This window comes from Meriones unguiculatus, chromosome 15 (assembly GCF_030254825.1).
Source record: "Meriones unguiculatus strain TT.TT164.6M chromosome 15, Bangor_MerUng_6.1, whole genome shotgun sequence".
Taxonomy (NCBI): Eukaryota; Metazoa; Chordata; class Mammalia; order Rodentia; family Muridae; genus Meriones; species Meriones unguiculatus.
This window is the reverse complement of record NC_083362.1, coordinates 36352896-36371284: the sequence shown is the minus strand read 5'-3', so window position 1 is coordinate 36371284 and position 18389 is coordinate 36352896. Positions and strand designations below refer to the sequence as shown.

Here is an 18389-nt window from a genome sequence, read left to right as displayed (position 1 = left end):
CCACCTGACTGGGCTCTCAAAGTTCTTACCAAGAAAAACAGCCCTGTCTCTGAACAGATGTGGGTATAATCTCATTTTAACCATTAGAACATTTTATCATTAACATGCTTTGTGTATCTGTGCATGATGTGTGTATGTGAACATTCACGTTTGTGACTGTAGATGCACACATGCTGTACATGTGTGTGAGGGTCAGAGGACAACCTTAGGAGACCATCCTCACCATCCGCCTTGTTTGAGACAGGGTCTCTTTGTTGTTTCTATGCTGGGTGTCCAGGCTCACTGGCCTATGGACTTCCAAGGATTCTTCTGTCACCCCGCCCCCTCCATATCCCCTCAAGAGTGTCATAGTACAGGCACACTGTGACATCCAAATGAAATGCTCTCCTAGGAATGCAAACTCAGGTCCTTGTGCTTGCATGGAAAGCCCTGTAACTCAGTGAGCTATCCCTCAAGATTCTGATTAATATTTTAATGGACAGACTTTAAAAGCAAAATGGGGGAATGACATAATATTGATGGAATCCTCAAAGCTCTTGAGAGCAACACAGAAACCACAGGAGCCACCTTCTTCATTACATCATTAAGCAAGAAAGGGGATATGTTCTTTGTACATAAAACCAGAAAATTAAGATTATGTGAACTTTAGATTTCTAAGCAGTTACTAATACTACTTAGAAAGGAAGAATGCAAGTGTAATCTCATTGAGTTACCAAAAGTAGTAGTGCACTGTGATTTTGTTGTAGAAGGAATGCACCTAAAGCCTGGGGGTACAGCTCAGTGGCAGTTACCCAGCATGTATGGGGGCCCTCAACTCAATCCCTGTGCTAGAAAATAAATGAACACCCCCAAAAGTGTGTGTATACATATATATATATAGTTCATGTAGACAGAAGGGAAATGTGTTTTTCTCCATGTAAGGAGGGCTAGTATAGAATTTATTTGAAAATGTATGTATATTTAATACTGTTTTTAACTATGTTTAGTCGATTAAATTATTCTGTCTGTGAATTCCACTCTTTGTTGGTGCCTAACTGGACATGTCCTTAGGAATGAAATGCTTATTCAAGAGCTACTCTGAGCAGTGAGGTCCACTCCTACATCCAGGCTGCAGGGAACACATTCATCGAGGGCAATGCACTGGATGTGGCTTCCACCAATTTGAGAGGTGGTTTTGAGAATCCCCAATGTTTAGCACCCTTTCTGATTCAGCTACTCGTGCCACGGGGCCTCTAGCTCTGGGAACCACCTACACAGTGCTTTTAGTGACAGTGGATGATCAAAGACATTACAAAGAAAAGGAACAGGGCACAACCTCACACAAAAAAAAATGAAAATTATGCACAATGACTTGGAGGAAACTTTAAATTAGAAAATATTTTCCTCAGTTTAAAATGAATAAGTATCGTTTTCCAAGCCTTCCCACTGCCTACTCTGTAATTTTATAGAGCAACACAGATTTGAAGATTTTTCACAGACACACAACTCATTGGTGGTTTTAGTGAGGCCAAGTTCATGAACAGACCCGTTCCACCTTTCTACAGGTAAGCATGACATGTAACTTGCTCCATATCTTAGAGCAGATGTGACTATAAAACAGCTATTCAATCTGCTTTCCACAAATGCTAATGGTAAAGAAGACTAGTTGTCTATTTTATTTTAACTAAAAGGATAACCTAGGAAACTTAAGATAAAAAGAAGACTTCAAGTAATCCATGCCATCAAGGTACATACAACTTCAAAAATTAAGGTCACTAGCGGACAGTGTTACATGAAAATTTCTTCCATGTAATAGCATGGATTAGAGAACTATGTTATGTTACATCACAATTTTATTGAATATAAGGGTTTTTTTTCCCCTCCTTTTCTTTCTTTTTTATTTCCCTGGCAGTTCTGGAGATCAGAATTCACACTCACAAGGGCTCTGTCACTGAGGTACATGTCCAGCTCTGACGAACTTTATATGCCATATTCCCTGGCTCTTTATCAGTAGGTATTTGGGAATATAGAAAGGCTGAAGAAAGATAATCACTTTATCCACTAAAACCATCCCTCAGAAGTGCCACGGAGAGGTAGGCCCTCAGGCTCCACAGAACAATAGAGTTCCCCACATTGGAACTTGGAAATATTAGCTGCCTGAGTCCCTTACTACACAGCCTCACAGCCCTTCTGTGGGAATGGGTTGTAGCCCGCTTTTGTCTCTTGTAGATAATCCAGCTCAATCTGTTCCTTGCTTCCTTGTGGTCCTGTTGGAAGGAGGAGCAACAGAAAGCTCCACCCCCACCTGGCCCCACCCTATTAAGGAGCTACATCACAGGAAGTTCAGTTGCTGGGAGCAGCCAATAGTAAGCACCCTCTTACCTGATGTGGCCGATCAGCTCAATAAGCTTGTGGCTGAAGAAGTAAGCCGTCAGCTCGGACACATGACTCAGGACTGAGCAGACCCCAAAGAGGGTTGTGGTTCCATTCAGGTCCTCCAGGTGCCAGTAGAGAAAGGTGAACACAAAGCCATAGCCAAAGCCCATGAACCAGGCCACGAAGAGCACGGAGCCATACTGCACACTGCACAGCAGCTTGATCAAGTCCCAGAAGTTGAAGGCCTGCGAGTGAGTCGCAGCGGTTGGAGTCTCCTCGGAGGACTCTGTGGAGTTGTCCCTTTCCACCTGCGGGATCTCCACCTCTTTCCCTTTACTGTCACTATTTTTGAAGTGGTTGTAGCGGAAGCGGAACTGCGTGGCGACGATCAGGGCCATGGTCATGAGAACCCCGAAGACGATGAAGACGATCTGGTAGTTCCGGTACTCGGGGGGTTTACACCCCTTCCCATCAATGAGCACATCTATGTGGGTGTAGTCAATCCCAATGCCCACAGACAGCATGGCCAGGCCCCAGCCCAGGGAGCCCCACATGCGCTGCAGCCCGTAGCGGTCTCGGTGCTTTCCCAGGTACTGGAGGGTCACCGTGTCCACAATCGTGACAGAAGAGGCACTGAAAAACTCTCCTATTATGACAACCACCAAGATAACCAAGAATATCGCCTCCACTTCCTGCTGGTCGTAAACAAGGGCGACTTGGTCAGATGGTAACGATTTGGTGGTGGTGGCAACAGCAGTGGTTGTCTCCCTGGTGACATTTCCTCTGGGGGTGGGAATCGCTGTGCTTGTGTTCAAAATCAAGTCCATAGCCTGGTGGGTAACCTCCTCTGTCTCGGGCTGGACCGTGGGTTCACTGGTCAAAGCCAACGCTGTCGAGAGCAGAGCGGTGTCGGAGATGTTGGGCTTGGTTTCAGACAGCCGCAGCAGGTTTCTTTTCTCACGTGATTTCGGTGGTGTGGTAAAGAAGGTGATGGTGGAGGAATTCAGTGACAGGACAGTTACTGAGTGACTTACATTGGTGGGGGGAGCTGTTGGAGCCATCTTTGGTATGCATCTCAAGGTAGCGGGTTTGACAAATCCAATGCCCAGGTTGAACAAAACCCAACACAAAAGTGAAAAGAGGAGGACAATTTTGCCCTTTTTGAAACGATCTGCAACTACGCCCCAAAAGGGGGCACTGCAGAACTCAATGAAGTACCGAATGCCCACCAACAGTCCACTCTGGCTGGGCGACATTCCCAGCTGTTTATAGTACACAGGCAGGAGAGGGTAAAGAGAGCCATAGGCGGAGTAAAAGAAAAAGTAAAACACCTTGGAGATGAGAAGGCCATTGCTTACTTTCACACAGTGCTTCTCTATCCAGTCTATCTCCTCCTCGGGGATAGCAGCCGTCTCTGCGGAGGAGGGGCTTTCGTTTGACGCTGGTTCCGGTTCCCTGCAGATGCCATTGAATGGGTCCGCAAGCACATATTTGCTCTTCTGCTCCTCTTCATCATCAGTTAGGATAGCAACTTTATCATCTGCAGCCATGGCTTACCACTAGCATCGGGGTCTGTGACCTTCAAAATCCTGAGTCGTGGTCTGTAAAGTGAAGTGAAAAGACACTTAGTAATGACAGTAAGAGCCTCACCCTGCAGAGAGATGAGGAGTTTCAGTCACAACTAAAATCACAACTGGGGAGTGAGTTCTTATCACAGCCACATGATCCTGGCCAAGAAAAATAGCCTTAAAAAATTAAATATGAGGATGGAGAAGTAGCTCAGTGGTTAAAATCACTTTCAGTTCTTACAGAGGACCCACAACCTGTGGCCTGCAACCATTCCAACTATCTGTAACTCCAACTCTAGGGCTCTAATGCCCTCTTCTGATCTCCATCAACACAGGCACATACACAAATCTACAGACACACACACACACACACACACACACACTGGAGGGACACATATATACACACAAAGGTAAAATATATCTCTTCTGAAAAGTAAGTACTGTGATGGCCACTGATGGTATTTGATTGCTGGTGAGGCACTGGGTATGGTTGCAACCTTGCCATCACCAACATTACATAGGATGTTCTACCACACTGGTTCTCAGTCTCCCTAATGCTGCAACCCTTTAATACAGTCCATCATGCATGCTGTGGTACCAACCATAAAAGTATTTTGTTTCTATTCATAACTGTAATTTTGCTACTATTATGGATCATGATGTAAGTATCTGATATGCTGGATATCTGATATGTGACCCCTGTGAAATGGTCATTTGACCCCTGAAGGGGTCATGACTCACAAATTGAGAACCACTGCTCTAAAGAGTCACTTAGGGCATGAGTTTAAGAGATTAGAACCAAAAACCGGTGACATCTATTGAGAGCTGCCATATAGCTCTGTGGTACAGCATTTGGCCAATGTGTGTGAGACCCTGGAGTTGGCCTTTAGCAAGACATACACACAGAAATAGATGTGGCTTCAACCTCCTAGTAGTTTACAAAAGAAAAAATGGTATTGATCCCTTACTACACCACAAAACACTTAAAGACTTTTACATGTATTAATTCACATTCATTACAACATGCTTACTATTCTGTCCATTTTACAGATAAAAAATTTGAGGCCTGGCGTGCTGAACTAGTAGGTAGCAGAGCCTGGATGTGAAAACTGCTTTATAGCTTCAGTATACATAATCTTGTGCAATACTGGGTTTATACAACACCCATCCATTCTTGAACAGCTATGAATGTGGCCCAACATATTTGTAAACTACAAGAGATCGTGTTGTGGTATCAAAAGGTTGGACACTTCTACCATCAAAATGTCTGATACCACAAAAGATAAAATAAATCAAAAGAGGGGAGTATCTTCCATATGAAAGATTACAATACATCAGTAGTATAAATTCCTAGGAACCATGCCATGTTCCACAATTTCCTCTTCCTTTTATTACAGAAATGATTTAGGAGTCAAAAGGTTGTGCCTGCATCAGACTTTGTCCTCTCTAGTTGCAGTGAAAATATACTGGTGCAAAAGGCTTGTTCATTACAGCGATTTCAAATCCTTTAACTTTCTCTAGCAGAGAGAAACATCAGCTCCACTTGCCACCCCAGCCAATGACCTTACCCTCTTTCTTCTCAATATGAATTGACATTCAGAAAAGTTCTAGAATCCTGCATGTAAACATCTTTAAATCTCCACAAAGCCCCTATACAAACAATAAAAACATTTCTTGGGGCAGGATCTCACTGCCTCACTATGCCTCACTTGCTCTGCAGAGTGGAACTCTGGGTCAATGCCTGCACCACCCTGTGCAGCTAGAAGCACACTGGAATGGGACCTGTGTGGAAAGCTGATTTACCTGCTAGCCCCCAAACTGACGTAGCACGCAGCCACTAACTCCTACGGTTTAAAAATCCCGAGTCATTCTTAAATGACTGACTTTGTATGGTCATAGCATTGGATAGCTTTCCCTTCACTTCGTCTCCAAATTCTTAAATATGAAAATGTGCTACCACTGTATTTCCCTCACCAAAATATATGATCTTGATCTTTCCTTCTTGCTTTCTTCAGAACCAGGTGAGATGCACTGGCTACTTTACTAACCTTAAACTGGACTCCAGAACGATCACCGCCTATATGTCTTTTCTGACCAGATGGAGCAACCACCACGTCATCGTTTTCTCACTGAAGTATACACAGCTATCACGGGGCACCAAGGCTCGGATTTCCTTGTGTTGTTGATCAGCTGGACCCGACACACTTCCTGATAGCAGACTTTTACTCCAAACCCTGCCTTTCCAGCACAGTTCCCTTTGCTTTAAGAAACACCTGCAAAATAGTCGGCCTTTAGAGCTGTGCCAGCTAGGCTTTTTGGTTAATGAAACCAAACCTGGCTCCATTGGTGACCCAGGAGCTCCCAGCATCAAGAACACCACAAGCCAGCCCAGCCTGCTGACCTCACAACCTTGAGCAGAAGAGCTCATTTTTCATTCTCTTCCTTTTTCCCACTTTTCCCCTTTTGTGATGCTGGGCATAGAATATGGGGCCTTGCACATGCTCAGCAAGCATGTTACTACTGGGCTACATTCCCAGCCCTAAACCTTACTTATCGTAGTAGTAAGAGAAAAAGCTCCCCCCCCCCGCAGACATAAAGCTCTTACTGCCTGGTTATGACAAACTTTCTCCAATGTGCTGTTGCTTTCTTTCTTTGTTATTAAAATCTGCTCCTGTTTAACTCAGCAGCTTCGATTACATTTCATCACTTGAAAAACACATGTAATCCCCCCTTTTCCTAAACTGTTTTAATTTCTTAATTCAAATTGGAAAGAAATGTTTGTTGTGTTTAAAATGGATAAAATTATATGACAGTGGGGGTTGAACAGGTCAAACTAAACATAGGTAGTTGGGTTCCTTCCCTAATTCTCCTACAGATGACAGAAAATAAACACAGAAACAGAAAAGTGCACGTGTACACTCAGCAGTCACAATTCTAAGCAAGGAAGAGTTTAAGGGCACATGATGACAACGAAATAAAGTGAACTGACATATGTAATATCTGAAAAAAATTTCATCCTGGATTGTGGTCTGCCATGGAATGAGATTAATCAAGAGAGAGCAGGGCAAATGATACAGGAAATAAGTGATTTCATATATGAGGTAGGCAAAGGGAACACTAGGATGAAGGTCATAAGATGCCATGAGACCACTGGTCGGTAAGGATAGATGGGAAGGCTCCATGGGCAATTCTGCCAACCAAGGGACATTAGGACATTAGTCAAACACCAGTGCATCTCAAGAGGTCCTCAGAGGAGAGTCCAGGGATGAGCTGATGAAGGTACAGTGAAAACAAAGGTTGTATAAGACAGGGAAATAATCATAGTCCATTCCATGTCCCCACTGTGAACAGTACCATCAACACAGACAGCAAAAGAATAGTTCCACTAGAAAGCAAGAGGGCACAGACAGCAAGGCACAGGGCAGGAGTCAACTCCATGCCTCCCACAGCTGTAGACATTCCTACATTCAAAGGTCCAGAAATCATAGTATCCAAAACACAAAAAGAAAAAAAACAAAAACAAAAAACTTGTGTCTAAGAATAAGGAAACAAAAGTTCAAACACTTTTGTTTTCATTTTTGTTGTCTGCTTTGAAAACGTAAAACAAACAATCTTGTTCACTTTTAAAACTATACACACCAAGCTTTTATTTAAAAGAGTAAAAAACAGATAACAAAAAAAACAATGGATTTTCCATTCAGAAAATCCAAAGAATATATCAAATGTTTTCACTATAAAGAAATGACAAATATTTGAAAAGATAAAGAGCATTACAAAACATCTAGGACCTAGGAAAACACTTCAGGGCACCCTCGCAGGCAGGTTTACTAGCTACAGCATCGAAAGTAGACAAAACGAGCAGTAACGGAATTACAGCGGAGGTTCTGCCCAGCACAGCAGCCACTTTTCACTCTGTCAGCCCGCTGAAACGGTCTGTGCTGCTTTGAAGGAAAATGGACCTATCTATTTTAATATACATAAGCTCATCTATTTCAATACTTGGTCTCCAGTTGGTTGCCCTGTTTGGGAACGATTAGGAGGTGTGACATCCTTGGAGGAAGTGTGACACTAGGGGCAGGCTTGAGGCTTTTGTGTCATTCCCATTGTGCTCTCTGCCTCCTGCTTGTGGCTCAAGATGTGAGTTCTCAGCTGCTCCTGCTTCCATGCCTTTGCTCTACTCTCATGAACTCTGACCGTCTAAACCCAACTATTTTCTTTTATTTAAAAAAAAAAAAATATATATATATATATATATACATATATATATGTGTGTGTGTGTGTATTCCATCCATAGATACAATGTTTATATTATTATAGATCAGTTGAAAATAACCTTAATTTAAAAAAAATGTGGAATTGTGTGACTTCAGGCCTTTCAAGAGATGTTAAGTAAACTACCTCTGTCACCGACCAAAAAGATTCTTCAGACTTATAAAAAACACTTGACTGTGCTCTAACGGATGTCAGTGGCCTTTACTTAACTGCCCTCCACAGACTGGTGAGACTACCAGCTAGGTCAGGGGAAGGCATCAAGTCCTCTTGGGAGGCACAATGAGGAACAGATGTCCAGATGCAAATTCTAATGTCAGGATACAGGCCAGCCAGAGGCGTGACTCGCTAGCCATTCTTTTCTTTAGATTCCAATGACTTTTTGTTGTACCCTTGTAAGGTTTCCCATGGTCAAAAATCCACCTGGTAACTAGGTCCCAAGCATTAACAAATGGACAAGGTCTCAAAAAAATGCAATTAACTCCTTTAAGGAAATATCCTGTCACAGAACATTCCCTTTCTTCTATATGAAAGGCACACTCAGAAATGTTTACATGAATTTCAATCTAAAATATAGGTAATAAACTATTTTAGTTTAAATTCAGGACATTACGTTTTGTTTTGTTTTGAGAAAGGGTCTCATGGTATAACCCTGGATGTTAGTATTTTGGAACACAACCTGCTCCTGGGTTACCCAGCAACCTATGATGTCATCATGTGTCACCAGCCAGATGGCCACACCTGGAAGGCTGTGGCTTACCTTGCGTGATTACCTTGCCACTTAAAGGGCTAACCCTGACACATGATCTCTCTCTTACACTCTCTCTCTTTCTCTCTCCTACACTCTTACACACACACACACACTCTCTCTCCCTCTCTCTCTTGGGGCACCCCCCTTTCCCTTTCCCTTTCTCTCTCCCCACCATATCTTGCTCCCCCTCCCCCACCCTCCTAATAAACTTCTTGCAGAGAATATCGGTTAACATCCTCATGATTTTTAACATTGGTGGGTGCCCAATCTATTAATTTTACAGGTATTTATTTATGTTAAAACTGGATCAATTTAGTACATCTCTACTATCAAAGTGTTAAAACAGTATAATTTGGTTTATACTGTTCTGCTAAATTGTTGGTTTTAAACTTATAGCTCAAGGGTTCATTATTATGTACAAGCTGTTTACCAATATTCTAAATTAAGATCTATTAATTTTAGAGGTATTTATTTACATTAAAACTGGGTCAATTTACTATATCTCTACTATCAAAATATAAGCTTGGTCTTGTTCTCTAAAAATGATGTTATTAATCTGTAGTATAGCCTTAGACTATTATAAGCTATAAACTTTTATATACTAAATCATACAAAAACTGTTGTGCTCTCACTTTAATAAATTATAGTCATGACTTTTAAGATTCTAACTTAGCAAGGACAAAACCTAAAGTCCTAATATTTAATGGTTAACAAATGCAGGTAAATAGTCATTTCATAAGATACATATTTATAGTCCTACAGATGCAAACATGGTCTCACTGCAGTTTTTAATAAACAGCTGAGGATGGTCCTTGCGTCACTATATAGGAGTTGGTAAAAATAGTAAGAGCCATCCCAAATGGCTCTAGACCTAGCCTCGTTCGGAAGCTGCTGGCGTTCCCGCAAAAGTGCAAGATGTTTGCATGGCCAAAAGTCCGTTCTGCCAGGTGACGTGTTCAAATGCAGCCAAGTGGATGCTGGTCCCACTGCCGACATGCCAAAGCTGGCTGCTGGCAAACTGGCCTCTGGAAGTCAAAATGCTCCCAAGCAGGCTTGTCCTCTGTGCCCAGCCACGGAGGTTCAACCAGAGCTCCAGACACTTCCAGCCTTCTAGCTCGTTGGCCTGGCAGAGGACGAATGGCTCCTTGACACAGCAACCTCCACAGCTCTCGCACAGGTCTGTTTTTGACCTCAGAATGAGGTCCCACAGACATATTGCCAACTTCTATGTTGGGAGACTTCAGGTGCCTTCCCAGTTCTCTTCATATGCAGGAGACCAGGCCTTAAGCCTACGTCCTAGAGATGCTATTTCTAGGCCTAGACACAGTCCAGACTCAAGAAACAGGCCTAAATGAAACCTTTTACCATCCCTTTACTTAAAGGACAATAAATTTTCATAGCAGTCTCAACCATGTCTCATGATAACAAATACAAGGGTCCCTCTCAAAAAACATATTTGAGAGATGTCTTAAGGTTAATAAATACAAGTTATACATATTTGAGAGTCTTAAAAAGTGTCTTAAGGTTGGTAAATGTAAGTTATACATGTATGAGAGTCTAAAAATGTGTCTTAAGGTTGATAATACAACTTACAAATGTTTGAAGGTCTAAAAAAATGTTTTAAGGTTGGTAAATGCAAGTTATAAAGGTTACAAGGTCTAAGGTGATTTAAGGTATCTTAAATAGGTAAAAAGGCTTAATATTTCCTCCTGTTGTTATGCTACTGTTGTATTGAGTGTCCAGAGTTTTAACCTTTATCAATAAGGCTCTAATTTATTAATCTGACTCTGATACAAAAACATTCCACTATACCACATACTATTATGGTTCTAAGCTCAAGATTGTAAGCCTCCATAATATATATGCTTATACTAAAAGTTAAGATCAAGTGAGTTTCCCTTTTATTTCATAAAAGGCTTTTGCCTTTACAGAGTTCACCTTAAAAAGTACTTATGCTATTAACACAAATATGTATGTCTATTGCCTTTTTCTCAATCCACAGTACAATTGTGATACTAACATGTCTAAAGTTTTATCTCCATCTTAAAACTTAAAAGTAATTCTTGTAAGCTGCAGAAAGTCCACCTAAATCCACTTCTCAGGTCAATTGGACTCCAGATAAGTACTGCACTTACTGCTTATCTCAAAAGGTGTGACTCCTCCCCTTTTCCTGGTTTTGGGATTTCCTTTCCTGGCTACCAGACTGCTGTTTACTGCATGCAGCACTGGCTGAATTGGTGAGTTCTCCTTATTGACCAGCCACTAGATTGGTGAGTTCACTCCATTTTCTCAGCATAAACACCTCTCTTGGTAGGGGAAGCTTGACCACAGAGCTCTGGCAACTTTGTACTATCTTTTGAGACGGAGCTCCCCCTCCCCCCAGCCATAGCCTTAACTGTCTAGGTTTGACCCTCTATGCTGACCTCCATTTTAGGGCCTCACTCTCCCTTGGGCGGTACGTCCCCTCTTACACACGGTTCCTTCTCCCCCTTTCTCACTCACTCATGAGAAGACCTAGTGCTATGCGAACTGTCGTGCCCCGACTGTGCCCCACTGGGCACCGTGCCCCAGTCTCTGGCCAAAAGCTGGCGAGCTAATGGACCAGGTAGGACCCCTCTTGCTCGAGTCACACCTTCCCATTGGGACGCCTCTGAAAGGTCGCTGACTCCTGCCCTCAATGGGAGATGCCCAGACGCCCGTCCCTCCAGACAGGATGTCCTCTAGAGAATTTTAAATTTCTACACCTAGTGCCAGCTGGCACCAGGGTCTCTAAGTTTACATGCTTCTGTAACCAAACCTCACCTCAATGACAGAGTGAAAACAAAGCTTTTAAATATTACCAGTGATTGGGTAAATAAAGGTCCCCCAGGTAGACAGAGGTTCCCATGTACAAGCCTCATCGATCCAAACCTTCTATTCCTGTTTGTTCTCCCAAAAGTTTTCAATGTATACCTACAGGATTTTCTCTATACTCAACTTTACCTTTTGCCTATATATGTGTTTCAGTGTCCTGCCAGACACAGATGTTTCCTATAGCCACAACAGCGCCAAAGCAGCTACAGGTGTTCAGCTCTGACCTCACAGACTTCCAACAAGCTGGACCTGCACCTTCCCTCCCAGCCATGGATGTTCTTGCAGACCCTGGAAAGCATCAAAACAGCCTATTCTTCCTGGACTTGGCCAACATTTCAGCCTTTTGACCTCCCTACAGCACCCCCAGTGTCAGCAGGAAGTAGCCAGAAGAGAATTCACTTGTTGTTAACAAAAGGCTGAAATGGTGTGTTTCAGGACCAGGACAAGCAGCTCCAGGTTTTCCCAGCGTTCCCCAGCCCCTACCTGCTGCCTTGCATGGCTGGCAACTCTCTCTGTTGACAACCCTCTACCCTAAATTTTCCAGGGCAGAGGCTTCTCTTACTCTTGACCTTGCAATCTGACCATTTTGTTGCTATAATTCTTCTCTCTCTCAAACCCTTGCATGACAACCAAGAGCTGCTTCCAATGAGCCTAAATTTATATACATTAACTTACCTTATAAAAAGCAGCCCAAGCTCCCCATTTTTAATTATAGAAAAAGGGAGGAATGTTAGTATTTTGGAACACAACCTGCTCCTGGGTTACCCAGCAACCTATGATGTCATCATGTGTCACCAGCCAGGTGGCCACACCTGGAAGGCGTGGTTATCTTGCTCCTTAAAGGACTGACCCCGACACGTGGTCTCTCTCTTACACTCTCTTTCTCTCTCCTACACTCTTACACTCTCTTTCTCTCTCTCTCTTTCCCTCTCTCTCTTGGGGCACCCCCTTTCCCTTTCTCTCTCCCCACCATGTCCTGCTCCCCTTTCCCCCCTTCCTCCTAATTAACTTCTTGCAGAGAATATCGGTTAACAAGCCTCACGATTTTTAACACTGGCAGCCTTAGAACTCACTATGTAGACCAGCCTAGCCTCAAGTTCACAGAGATCTGCCTGCCTCTACCTTCGCAGTCCTGGGGTTGAAGACATGTAGCACCAGGACATTTGTTTTGAGACACTATTTTCATATCCTATTTGGACTTTGAGAAAGCAGAACCCAATCATGGAGAAACTGCTGTAACAACAAAGAAACAAGGTAGAAATGAGGTCATCTCTACAACCTCAGACTCAAGGGAAAGAAGCAATCCAGAAACAATGTCTGCATTTTAATAAAATTAAGATTTATACAGGCCAGTGTACCTACACGGAATTGGATTATATCTGACTGTTACAAGAACAGAGCAGAAAAGTGTGCAGACGGTTAGAAATGGCTGAGGTGTAGTGTGCTCAGAGTGAGGGGTCTCTGTTATACAGGGGGTGAGAGGGCAGCTGTTTGCATCTCCCTGACAAGTGCCAAGCTGAAGCTCCAGACACCACTGTGATGTCTCCGGACATGGGTCCTGAGAGAAGGACCTTGCAATGGGATTATAGTTGTACAACAACAACAAAACAGGCTTCTCTTTTCCCAAATGCACCTGTTGAGAAAAGGCCATGTAAGGACACGGTGAGTGGCCGCTGACTTAAAGCCAGGAAGCAAACCTCACAGGGCTCTGGGACCTGTAAGTTCCTGGTCTCCGAAACCGTGAAAAATTAAGCTCGCTGCCCAGTGCAGGATGGAGCTTTGCCATAGCAGCTTGTGAATCCTTGGACAGCAGTCAGCCAACACTTATCCATCCAACCGTCTCCTGAGTCAGATCTTCTGAGTCAGAAAGCGTCTGTTGTGACTGCTTCACCAACACCATGCTCAGAAATGTATGTGCCACTCAGGGACTGCAGCTAGTTCTAACTGGATAAGAATGGCCTTTGTTTTGTCGTAGAAAGCCAAAAGTTTTGTCACCGAGTAGACCTGAACGCTAGTAGTCAACACCACAGCATTACTAGGACTCCTACCAGGACCCACTCAGGGTCATTCCTACAGCAGGGATTTCCAAATTATTGATTTGAGGCAGTGAAATCATTCTTGCTAAAATAGACAGCTTTTTCATTTGGTGCTTACATTAAAATGCCTTAACCATACATATATGCTAAGAGAGTGGAAGCTCGGGGAAACCAGCTTCAGATCTGAGGCATTATTTGGCATAATTGCAAGGCCAGACTCATGAACACGCTGACAAAGTATGTTTTGATGTAGCAGTGGCATAGCTATCCACGAGGAGAGTTAAACAATCCCTGTTAACACAGGAGGGAATTGTTCCTTGTGTCATTACTGCAGTAACTCAATGTTGCCCAGAAGCCTGGCAGATGCTGTGAAACAGAAACATCCATTTCCCGAACCCTGGGATCCAGCCCTACCTTGTGAACTGTCACTGATCACTCAAAATGTCCTTATGCAATGTGAGTCCCAAAGCAGAACTCAGCCACTGACTGCTGCAATTTACTGCCGGCGGAGATGAGGGGAAACCACTGCAATCCAGCCTCATAGTCCTGGTGTTTACGTACTCCGCTCCAGGCAGTCTGTTCTGCTGCTAGCATTTTCCAGAAGAGCTGTGTTCAGAAGCATACCTGCAAATGTCAACCCGACAGGTCCTTCAAGCTCAGGGTTGCTTCAGCCTCTGCTACGCATCCAGTCAATGTCATGAAAACAAATGCAAACTCACTGTGTAGCAGCCCACAGACACGGCCCTGAGGCACACCACAGGGAATGACTGGCTCTGGAATCTTCCTCTTCCTTCTGAGGCTTTGTGACCTTAAGACAAGCGGAGAGCAGTGCTCACCCCACCCTGTTAGTCCAGTTCCCAGCTGGGCCGTCCAGGTTCTCAGCACTGGGCCCAGGCTTCCGAGCTTCCCCTCAGCTTTGCGTGGTGACTGAGCCTCCTCCCAGAACCTGTCACCCCATCATTCTTGAGAGGCCCTTCCCAGATCCCTGAGGAAACTTGTCTGTGGGATGACAAACAGACCCATAACCTGCAGTTGCACCATCATGGTGGCCTATTTGTGTGTTAATTGGTGGCACAGTGCTTTGTCACTATCATTACCAACCTGTCATGGCTCTGTAAGGAGTAAGTCACTTAATCTTCACAACAGCTCTCCAGAATACACATGACCCCTTCCTTACTGTACAGATGAGGAAACTGAGGCACAGCAGACAGCTAGCCCTAGCACACACCCAGAGTAAACCAAAGAAATGGGGTTCAATTCCAGAAAGTCAGTGATCCTGGCAGGTGCTATTTCTAGACGTATTGAGCAGCTATTGAAGAAGATGCCAAATGCATGCTCTTTTGCCACAAAGTTGTGCTTTAGAGTAGGTAACATAACCCTTAAACTCAAAGAAACATTAAACAATGTGAAAGAGCTAAGTAGCAGTGGAGACCAGTAATGAAAGAGAAGCCATATTACACTGCAACAATAAATTAATGAAAACAAATTACAGACAACAGGAGTTCTGAGGAAAGTATTCACACGTCAGACAGGAGTTGGTGAGAAAACAAAGACTTGCAAGGCACCCTTCCTTGCAGACGGAATGACCGATTCTCTCCGTTAGTAACCCCAAAGCTGCTGCCAGAAATCTTTGGTCTGACAAACAGCAGCAGGAGACAAAAATCAACATGAAAAAACCCAGCAGATTTCCTGCATATCAGTAACAAGCTTACGGAGAAACGGCAAGATGCCTCGGCGAGGGGCTTGCTCTACAACCTGCTGGTCCCCTGAACCTGCTGCAGAGAGCTGCCCTCTGACCCCCATTTGCACGTGCTGGTATGCATGCCCCATGCTCACTCATAGATATGAGCCCACACATAGATTTTTTTTTAATTTTTGAAGATTTTTTTAACATTTTATTTATTTTTATTTGATGGATGTTTGCCTGAGTGTATGCACAGGCCTGCAGTGCATGGGGGCCAGAAAAAGGCATCAGATCCCCAAGACTGGAGTTCCAGACCATTGTGTACAGCTAAGAATTGAACCCTGATCCTCCGGAAGAACACCCAGTGCTTTTAACTGCTGAGCCACCTCTCCAGCCCCAAAAATAAATACTTCAAGAATTAAAAGAAAGAAAGAAAGAAAAACGGAAATAACCCAATTTAAAACAGCTCTTGAAAAATATTAGAATAAATCTAACCAGAATCATGAAAGATTTCTACAATGAAAAATTTAAAACACTAAAAAAAAATTTTTTTTAAGAAGAAGCTGAAGATACTAGAAGACCTCTCATGGTTATAGGTTGGAGGAATTGTCATTGAAGAGGTGATTATTCTACGTAAAGCAATGTAAACATTAATGCAATCCCCACAGAAATCCCAAAGCCATCCTTCATAGAAGTAAGAAAACTAATATGGAAAGACAAAAGAGCCTAGAAAGCAAAGCAGTGCTGGACAAAAAGAACAATGCTAGAGGCATCGGCTTACCTAATCTCAAGTTATGCTGCAGAGCTACAGAATTAAAGCAGCATGCACACACATGCACACAACCAACAACCAGACACAAAGATCAACGAAGTGTAACACAGGACTCAGATAGAAGCCACACGACTACAGCCGCCTGAGTTTTCATGAAGACGCCAACACAGTGCTGAAGAAACGGAACATCTACACTCAGAAGAATTGACTGGATCTCTACCTCACCCTAAACAAAAACCAACTACAAGTGGAACAGAGATTTTAATGTAGGGCCTGAAATTCTGAACTGTTAGGGGGAAAACACCTCAAGATACAGGTACAAAAAGAACTTTCTGAAAAGGATCATAGTTAACAATTCTACCAGTTAACAAATGGAGTCTTACGAAATAAAAAAGCTTCTGTATAACAAAACAAATACTGGGGTGAAAACAAAAACAGCCTATAGGATGGGAAAAGTCCTTTCTAACCAAACATCTGATAGGCTGAAATTTGGATATACAAACAACTCAAAATGCAAGCAATAAACAGGCTGATGAAAAGAATGAGAGTTAAAAGATGAAGCACAAATGACCAATAAATAATGGAAAATATTTAATGATCAGACAACATGTAAATTAAAACCACATTGTGAGTCCATCTTACTGGCCTCAGCACGGCAGTCAAGAAAACTAGCAACAAGAGCTGAGGAATGATAGCACACACTTTTTAATCCCAGCACCAGAAGGCGATACAGGTGGACTTCTGTGGGCTCAAGTCCAGCCTGCATTCTATAGTGAGTTCCAAGACAGCCATGACTTCAGAGAGAGACCCTATGTCAGAAAAACGAACAAACAGCAAATGCTGGGAAGGATATTGGCAGAGGGGAACATATATATGCTGCTGGGGGGAATATAAACTAGTCCGGCCTGAGTGGAAATCAATGTGGAGGTCACTCATAAGCCTGTAAGGAGACCCGCCCCACAACATAGTGATACCAGCCCCAAGGGGCTCCATGTCAGCCATCCAGAGACACCTGCTCAGTGCGTAGTATCGTGAACTGCACCATTCACACAGCTAAGCTGTGGAGCCAACTGAGGTGTCCATCATAGAGGAACAGATGAAGAGAATGTGGGATAAATACACAAGGAAGAAGTTTGCAGCCAGAAAGAAGGAAGAAATTAGGTCATTTGCGGGCACATGGGCTCAGCAGAGATAATCAATTAAAACTTAAGTCAGTGTCCGAGAGACAAATGCCACGTTTTCGCTTTGTGGTGCCCACGTTGTATACAGATACATAAAATTGTATGTGTACATGGGACATAAAACTATCAGCAACATTTAACTGGAAGAGAGTGGCATGTGAGAGTAGGAAGAGGCATGAAGGCAAGGTACAGAGACACAGGATGGGGCATGACCAAAGTACATTATATATAATATTTGTGTAAAATATTCCATGTGATCCAGTTCTGTGTACAACGGTTACACACACATGCACACACACACACGCTCGTGTGCATGTGCACACAGACACAAACAAAAACAAAAACAAAGGAGCCGATCACATGAAGAAAAAGAAAGAAAATGAGAGCCCTAAAATGAACCTTGTAAGTCAGGGTTTATCTCAGGCAAAGATGAGACTTAAACCGAACCTGGAGCAACCTTTAGGGTTTTTCTTGCACAAAGGTAAAAGAGAAAAGTCTTCCAGGATAGGAAATGATAGGAGAACCATCCTTACAGAATTTCCAGTAGGACACATGAAGCTGCCAGACAGAACAGAGTACCGAATACTTGAATACCAGCCTGAAGGAAAGCACGGCACAAAACCCAGTGCCAAAGACTAAAAATACAGATTGGAGTTTTAATCTTACAGGTATAAGCTTACCACCGACCATTAGATGGACTTGCACTCTGTGTCCCACCATTCACACAGTGAAAACCGTCTAGTCCCTGCTTTCTAGTCAAGGAGTGAGAGTACAGAAGCACTCGGGGTCCCAACACACTGCTTCAAATGCTAAAACAGGTGCAAGCATGCAGATGAAGGCCTGTGAGGGAGCTTCTTGAGGGAGCTGAAAGAGAGACGCAGAGCAGCTCAGGAGAGAGGCAGGGATTCTAGGACTGGGGT

General features: G+C 43.3%; 1 protein-coding gene across 5 annotated transcripts in view; it reads right to left on the bottom strand.

The window, feature by feature from the left end:
* Mfsd6 (major facilitator superfamily domain containing 6) overlaps nt 1-18389 on the bottom strand; it is a 71044-nt gene that overhangs the window by 43260 nt on the left and 9395 nt on the right. For 4 of the 5 annotated variants that reach the window (XM_060368341.1, XM_021649280.2, XM_021649279.2 and 1 more), the window contains exon 2: nt 2362-3956. In XM_060368341.1, the coding sequence (XP_060224324.1) occupies nt 2362-3905 (1544 nt within the window). In that variant the 5' untranslated portion in view covers nt 3906-3956. Of the gene's footprint in view, nt 1-2361; nt 3957-5971; nt 6107-18389 lie in introns of those variants that run through there. The other variant, XM_060368340.1, reaches the window with a different exon arrangement.